Raw genomic sequence first — 8,579 nt, 5'->3', positions numbered from 1 at the left:
TTTGAACTGCACTGAAGAAAGCATGGTCTTACAGTGGTTTTAGGAAGGTGGATTCAGTTTTTTGAAATCTTAGCATTGTAATTAATCTGGGTATGAGAAACTCTTCCAGGGTGTGTTTGTTGGACAAGAGGAGGATTTAAAGAAATAGTACAAGAATTTAGTTTACGTGTATTTTTCTAATGATTTTTCTATCATCTTTTCTTGTAGAGGGATGCAGAGTTGTTAGTAAGAGGGCTGAGGTTTCTAAAAGATGTGTTCTGAATGAATAAGTCCTAACTGGTATATAGGTGAGTAAAAAGCAAAAGGTCATTTTGTGAACTGTAGGAATGTGACTGTGTCAGTGGGATGCTGTTATTTGGGCTGTGGCAATGGGCAAGCAAATGTTGATGCATTGTTTTCATTTGTTACATGTTTCTGCAACTAGAGGTTTGTTTCAATGAAAAAAAAAAAAAGAGGGGTCCAAAGCATTAGTGGTGCACCTTCAAAAGTTTGATTCTCTCTAACGATCAGGTGTTTCTTCCAGGCAGACAGAACCCTTTCCTGAAGGCTGTTTTCTTTCATTAAAAAAATCCAGAATTTAGCTTTCTATTTTATTACAGGGAGAAGTGAAAACTAGTGGGGTTTGTTTAAGAAGGTATTTGTCAGATCTGGATTTGGTACTGCTTTTACTGGGAGGTTTTTTTAGGTGGCCAGTGGTTTTGGTTTGTGGGTGGTGTTTCTTTTTTTTTTTTTTTTTTTTTGAGAAGTCATGTATCCTTCCTCCTCCTGCCTGAGATGTTCTGGTAAGCTTTACTGTAGGAGTGCTCATTTATTTATTAATTTTTATTTTTTGTGGAACTAGAATGGTAGGGATCAATATTTACTCTAAAGACAGATTGTATGATCACTAGCTACTTCATGTATGTTTGTGATAAAAACTATAGTGGCAGTTCTGTTGAAGATTTTTTGCAGGCTGAGTAAGATCTTGCTCTAATAACCTGTAGTTGAAATTGAAAGTTTCCCTCTCAGCTTTACATAAAAATTCATAAATCAAACATATGCTTTGTCCAGCATATCCTTGTGTGTTTATCCACTGTCTTTGCATTTGACAGATTACCCCTAATTACTTTGTTAGAACAGCATTTCATTTCATAGAATTGCTTGATTAAATTATGGATATGCACAGCCTTTTTAAACAACGTGAAATCACAGTTCCATTGATGAATGGAACTGGAAGCTGATCCTGAAGACCAGATTATGGATGAAGGTCAGAGAAGTATCTGAAGGATTTGAAGATACTTAAACTGTCAGAATCGGGAGTGTTGAGATAGTACAAAACACCTGGCACAATTGTTAGTTAATGGGCAGTGCAGAAATGTTGGACATAGATAATGCGTTCTGTATGTCCTTGCAATTATGAAAACTTAAAATATGCTACAGCTATACCTGATAGTGTATAGACAGCCAGATTAAGTAAACAGTAAAGCACAGAGCTATAAGATGTCATTGATTTGAAAAAGTGATTTACACAGAAAAGGCAGGGTGAATAGGGCTAGGAGTCCTTGTTCATTCACATATTAAAGAGAAAGAGAGAAACAGACTGGAGATACTTTTGCAGGTAAACACTCATTGTAACTGCAAGTCCAGTGCAATGAAACATGGAATTGGATCTCCTTTGGAGAGATTTGCAGTTGAATTTACTGGATGTAAGTAACTTTTGAGAGATGAGCAGAGTTTGTATAAATGACGTGAATTACTTTCCACTCTTTGGTTTTCTTTGAGCAGAAATACTTTTCTTTGAGAAGAAATACAGTCATCTTTCTGGTTGTCTGTCCTGTCCTGTTCTGCGTCCTTGCATGTCCGTGTTGTGTCATTTCCTGCCGCCCCCCCCCCCCCCCGCCCCGTTTTCTGATATAATCTTTAATTCTCTTGTGTTATTCTGGGAACAGCTTTCTGATTATGAATTATTCTCAAGTGATAAAATTAGTCCAGCCACAAGAGCAAGTAGGAGGTGCTTTTTTTCAGATGTTATCTGAACATGTCTTTACAAAGAGAATTGTCTCAAGTGTATCCCAGTTGCATGAAACATGACAGTGTTAAATGTTTAGTATACGTTTTAACCAGAAGTGTGATAATATGCTATTAAAGCATTTTGAAAACAAATTTCATGTAAGGCATTAGTTGACAAAGAAAAAATATGGAAAATTATCAGGCTGACGTTACTCCTTTTCTTTGCAGACAGAATGGAATCTCTGACTCCCTCGCCAAACATAGCAGATATGAATCTGAAGATAACTCATATAGAATGCCATCCCGAATGCTTGGTTATAGTGTTCCAGGGTCAATACAAGGCAGGATGTGAGCTTGACTATTACATACTACAAAATGAAATACAGCGTGTATTCAAAGTAAAAGATAATGTTTATGTTGGTGGATCTTGTTTGGTGGAAGACACAGAAGGAAAATGGCATAGAGGAAGAGTTCTAGAAAAGAGAGGGAATATCTGCGAGGCTTTTCTTATAGACACTGGGCAAGTGCTAGTGGTTGAGGAAACGCATCTTGCTTCTGCTTGTGATGAATTGTTTCAGCTGCCTCCAAAGGTGGTTTTGGGTGTTTTTGCAAGCATACTTCCTCTTGGAGAAAAATGGGGTCCAAAAGCTATTAACTATTTTTCATCTCTGGTAGGATTACAGATTACAGGTCATGTGAAAGCTGTTATGCCATACCAACTGTTTATTCTAGAAGTACCAAAGATCACTAGTGATGTTCTTGAACTGCAGTTAGGGAAATTTATTGATGGAGATTCATTTTGTCTTATTGTAGAAACGTTAAGAGCGTTTCCCCAGGAAATGCTTTGTAAGAGGATGCCACAATTGTTGCAACAGAAGTATCCAGTCAAGAAGTTGCTTACTTTCAGTAATCCTGAGAAACCAACAGATTTTTGGCCAGTTCCAGATGATCTCTTTCCACGTCTACCTGTTGGCAGTAAAGAAAATGTAAAAATAACTGTTGCAGTAAGCCCAAATAAATTTTACTGTCAGATACAGAAATGGCAGAAAGAGCTGGAAGATTTGACAGCAGCTATGCATTTGTACTATGAAGCTATCAGTACAGAAAATAATAAATCTTTTGATAATTTAGGGCTACTCTGTGCTGCCAAAATGCAAAATGGACAATGGCATAGAGGAGTGATAAAACAGCTTCTCTCTGACCATGTGGAAGTCTGGTTTATGGATTTTGGCAATATTGAAGCGGTGCCATCTAGTTGCATTCAGAAACTTAAAGTAGAGTTCATGGCATTACCAATGATTTCATTTCCATGTGCGCTGTCTTGTTTTGGTAGTCAGGATGAAACAGTAATAAAAGTTCAGCTGAAAGAACTTATACGGGCCTTGATAGGACAAACTTCTGTGTGTGTCCATGTTGATTTATTCAATGACGTTAAACGCTTGTATTACATTACGCTGCAAAATCAAAATATTGGAATTAATGCTAAGCATCCAGAAAACCTGAATGAGGCAGCTGCATCATGTGTCTCGCTTTTGGGAACAAAAATCACAAGTATTGCTGTAAACTACAAACCAGGTGATGAGAGATACAATTCATTTAAGAATTGTACTGGAAATAAACATACAAAAAACTGCTTACCTGAATGGGATATTTCTTTGTCAAGCCACTGCAAAAGAGTAGAAATGCAAATAAATTCTTTCCATACTGCTTTTGTGGTATATGTCATAAATCCATCTGACTTCTGGATTCAGACATGTGAATATCAGAATGAATTTCAAGCCTTGATGAAAAATATTGCAGATGCATATAACCGATGTGGAGCTGATGAAATGGTCCTTAAAAACCCAGAACCTGGATTGCTGTGCTGTGCCCGGTATAGCAAAGACATGCATTATTATCGGGGTGTTGTCATTGAAGTGCTTCATGTAAATATTACTGTTTATTTTTTGGATTTTGGAAATACAGATACAGTACCCTCTTATGATGTGAAAACATTGCTTCCTGAGTTTTCTGATTTACCAGCTTTAGCTGTGTGCTGTGCGCTTGCTTATACGTTTCCTGTTGATGATATGTGGGTTAAAAAGGAAAATGATTTCTTCAAAGGCATTGTGTTTAACAAACTACTCCTGCTTCATGTCATTGGAAAGCAAAACAACAAATATATTGTTAATGCGCAGTATAAGAATGGTTTGCAGCATGGAAATGTTGCCACATGTATGGTTCAAGCTGGATATGCTGAATACTGGGAAAAGACGCCAGATTCTGTTCTAAATTCGGCAAAAACAATTCAAGCCCTGAATCCCCACAAATTAAAAAAAAAAGTAAATGCACAGAGCATATGTAATATTCGTAAAAATAAGGTATCTGGAAATCGAGAGATATTTCAGAAGGAAAAATCATTAAGCGTGCCTTCAGTGCTGAGAGAATCTGTTGTGCTGTCCTGTTTTGGAAAAGGTGCTATCTCTAAAAGCTGTAAATTGGTACATGAGAAAAAATTATTTTATAAAGAATTTGTGTTTACACCAGGAGCTGTTCTTGAAGTGGTGTGTTCTTACATTGTTTCCCCAGCAGATTTTTCATGTCAGTTGCAAAGTAAACTGCCAGAGCTAAATAACTTAATGGAACAAATTCAGACTTACTATAAAGAGCATATCAGTCCTTACAAAACTGGACAGGTTGCCTGTGTTGTTAAATGTCCCAAAGACGGGAGGTGGTACAGAGCAACTGTTGTGCAGCAAGTATCCACAAATGAAGTTGATGTGGTTTTTGTAGACTATGGTTATCGGGAAAGAGTTTTACTTAAAGATCTTCGAGCTGTTCTTCCAGATTTCCTAACTCTGGAAAGTCAAGCATTTCGATGTGGACTTAAAAATGTACCCTTCCAGACTGACTCACTTAATTGGTCTGAAAAAGCGTGTAGACATTTTGAAGACTTCATTTCTGCTTCTAGAGGACCACTGACTTGCATCGTTTATGCTCTTATTCTTGTAAGCCCCAACTGTTTATGCAATGTAGTTGACTTACAGACTCCATTTATTAGTGCAGAGGAATTCCTCAGAGAACGTGGTCTCAGCCAGTCTGAATATATTGGCCTGAGAAACCTTGCATCTTTGGGTTCTCTGTACAGTTTTTGCTACTCGTCTTTTAATATAAAAATTGGAAGTGAGGAGGAGATTTATATAACTCACATACATAGTCCTTCAAAATTCTATTGTCAGCTTAATCGAAACACTGAAACGATAGAGGCATTGATGAAGAAGGTTAGTGTCATAAGTAAAATGTCAAATAATGCGAAATATGATACCAGCAATATGCGATTATGTATAGCCAGATATTTTGAAGATGGTCTCTTTTATAGAGCTTTGGCTTTTCCTGTGGAATCAACATCCTATCTATGTGCTGACTTTGTGGATTTTGGAAATAAGAATATGGTAGAGAGAGACCAGTTGATGCCTATTCCAGACTCTGCCACTGACCTAATATTCACACCCATGCAAGCTATTAAATGCTGTCTGTCAGATCTTAGGGAGACAAAAATTCCAGCAAGAGTTACTACATGGTTTGAGGAGACATTCCTTTGTAAACTGCTGAAGGCTGTAATTGTATCCAGAGAATCAGATGGACAGATTGTTGTGGAGCTGTATGATGGACAGCTCAAAGTAAGTCAGAAAATTAAAGAAAAAATATCAGAAGAATTGGTACTGAAAAATCATACGGAACAGTTTGTTGGAAGTAATGGAGGAGTGATATGTCACATGGAATGTGACAAAGAAATTAATAAAGTAACTGTTAAAAATCCTGAAAGAGTTAAATTGAAAACTGAAGTGAAATGCCAAGTATATGATAAGTATTATCAGAAAGATACTGGACAGAATTTTGGAGATGAAGAGCAAACTGCATGTAGTACACAAAAGTTGTGTAGTGGGTCCTCAAAACTGCTAACTTTACAGGATAGTCAAGAACCAGGTTTTAGAAATACTGTCAGTGCTGTTTTGGAGCACAGAGAGGAACCTCTGGTTGGAGAGTGTGCTGCTCTCAGACAGCACACTCAGTCTGTGACAGACTCAGTCTGTCATCCTGCTTTAAATTCAAAGGAAGTAACTGTAAATGCTGTCTCTGAATCTCATAATGAAAGACTAAATTACACAGGTCAGCAAGAAAGGAGTAACGAAAATATACCTAAATTAATCAGTCTTCCTCAACGTGATATTCAGGTGAATTCTGAAGTAGCAGGGTATATTTCTCATATGAATAGTCCATCAAGTTTCTATGTTCAGCTTGCAGAAGATGAAAACTTAATAATACAACTAGCAGAAGAATTAAATGAAAGCATTGTGAATATAGGTCATGAAAATTGCTTAGATGAGCTCATGGTAGGGGATCTCATTGTAGCACAGTATGACACTGATTGTTTTTACTATAGAGCAGTTATTAAAACTCTGCAATCAGGAAACTGTTTTGAGGTAGAGTTCATTGACTATGGTAATGCAGCAGTTGTAAGTCCTTCAAAAATCTGCAGGATTCAGAAAAAGTTCTTAACTTTGCCGAGGCTCAGTGTTCATTGTTTCCTTAGCAAAGTAATAAGTGTTCCTGATGAAAGCTGGACTAATAAAAGTACTTCCTATATTGCAAGCAAAATAAATAACAAGCCAGTCACTTGCAAGTTCTTACAGCAACATGGAGAGCAATGGGAAATAGATGTAATTTGTGATGGAAAGTCTATGTCTAAGGACCTTCTGCAGAAAGAAGGCAGGACAAGGCAAAACACACCAATGTGTCATTGGGAAAATAGGCCAAAACAAATTCTGGTAACTAATCGTAATCCTCAAGACAGAAAGTCTAGGAATGGTTTAGGTGGTCAAAGTAAAACTAAAGCTGTTAGGATAAAAAAAAATTCTTCCAAAATGCCTGTAAATGTCCTTCCTCAAGATCTAAATTCTGGACAGGTAGAAGGAGCACAAGTAACTAATATTTCAGAAAGTGGAGAATTTTATGTACAGTTACTTAGAAATTTGCAAATACTACATGAGTTAAATGTAATGCTTGTCAAAGAAGCACAAAGAAGTGATTTGCTTAGAGTGGATGACATTGAAGAAGGTTTGGAATGCATGACAAAATCTGAAAGGAACTTGAAGTGGTATCGATCAAAAGTGATAAAGAAATTTGTCAGGGAGAAGTTAGTGCTAGTTTTTTTTGTGGATTATGGCAAGTGTGAGATGGTGTCTTTAAATAATGCAAAGATGCTCAGTGACAAGATTAAAAGTGTTCCTAAACAAGCTGTGTTTTGTAAATGGGTTTGGTTGAAAAAACTGAAGAAAATTCACTTTGTCCATGTAGTAAATGCACTCCTGGATCATGAAATAAGGATCTTGTTTTTGAGATACTTGGAATCCTCTCATATCTGGGAAGTAGATATTTTAATAGGAGAAATTCTGCTTCAGGAGTATTTGAACCAGCTCTTAAATCATTGTCAGACTATTGCTGGACCAGAAAAATCCAGTGATACAGACTATAAGGAGTTTGATACATCATTCAAGATAAATTCAATCACATGGATGCTGCAGCAGAGTGGCAGAAGGTATCCCGGGTTTGCAACTGCAGTTACTGATCCTTCAAACTTCTGCATCCAGTTTGAAGTCTTCTTTGATTGCATGAAAAACTTGTCTTTGCTGCTCTCTGACCTTCCTGACGACTTGCCAGCTTTGCCAAAAGAACTTGTGGCTCCTGGTGCTAGCTGCTTGATCAAGTTTGAACTGGAAGCACAGTGGAACAGGGCAGAAATTAGTGAAGTAACAAGTCAGTCTGTTGTTCTTACATTTATTGATTATGGCTTTCTGAAGAGCATCCCTTACTCTGATATCCATAAACTTAAAGTTATTCCAGAAAGTCTGTCTTATTTACCACGCTTGGCACACTCTTGCTCTTTACATGATACAGTTCCTGCCAAGGGGGAATACTGGAGTGATGAAGCTAAACTTCTGTTTCAGAAGCTTCTTAGTAAACCCGGTCTGATATTTCATTTTAAACACTATGGCTCTGAAATGAAATTAGAGGTGGATGTTCTGTATGAGGAGAACAGTCTAGCTCATGCCTTAATTGCTGCTGGCCATGCAGTCTACTCTAGAAGTAGGTGCTGCCTCATTCCAGTTGGCAAAATTAAATCAGAAAAAACAGATTTGTAGCCTAAGTGTCCAGATTCTAGTTACTATGCTTCCCTTTGTGAACCAGATTATAATTATGACAAAAACTCTTATTTTGCTGACAGAAATAAAGCAAAGTAGTGAAACAAAAAAAGTATCTGAAGCATAGGACTATCTGTGATAAAGTTACAAATAAGGAAGTCTGGTGAAGTGAGTGCTGGAATGTCATTAACGAAGGAACTGAGTTCATATAACACTGAAAGAAAAGAAAACTGCAAAAGAAGGACAATACTGTGAAGAAGTTTTTTCAGCATTGGGATGATAAGAAAAGTAAAATTGACTTCATACAGAGTAAATCTGCTACCAGAAGCACTGGTTGAGACTTGTGATTCTGATGTTCCACAGTCGAGAAAGACAGTGTGAAGATACTGTCAAAAGAATTATTTGAAT

General features: G+C 37.1%; 1 protein-coding gene across 1 annotated transcript; it reads left to right on the top strand.

Annotated features, from left to right (window-relative positions):
- The first annotated feature begins 207 nt into the window (after nucleotides 1-207).
- On the top strand, nucleotides 208-8,171 carry TDRD15 (tudor domain containing 15). Its single transcript, XM_075148014.1, has 2 exons — nucleotides 208-287; nucleotides 2,218-8,171. The coding sequence occupies exon 2, from the start codon at nucleotides 2,223-2,225 to the stop codon at nucleotides 8,169-8,171; it is 5,949 nt and encodes a 1,982-aa protein (XP_075004115.1). The 5' UTR covers nucleotides 208-287; nucleotides 2,218-2,222.
- Nucleotides 8,172-8,579: the final 408 nt, after the last annotated feature.

This window comes from Calonectris borealis, chromosome 3 (assembly GCF_964195595.1).
Source record: "Calonectris borealis chromosome 3, bCalBor7.hap1.2, whole genome shotgun sequence".
NCBI classification, from domain to species: domain Eukaryota; kingdom Metazoa; phylum Chordata; class Aves; order Procellariiformes; family Procellariidae; genus Calonectris; species Calonectris borealis.
The sequence above is the reverse complement of the archived record's forward strand: the minus strand, read 5'-3'. Positions and strand labels throughout refer to the sequence as shown.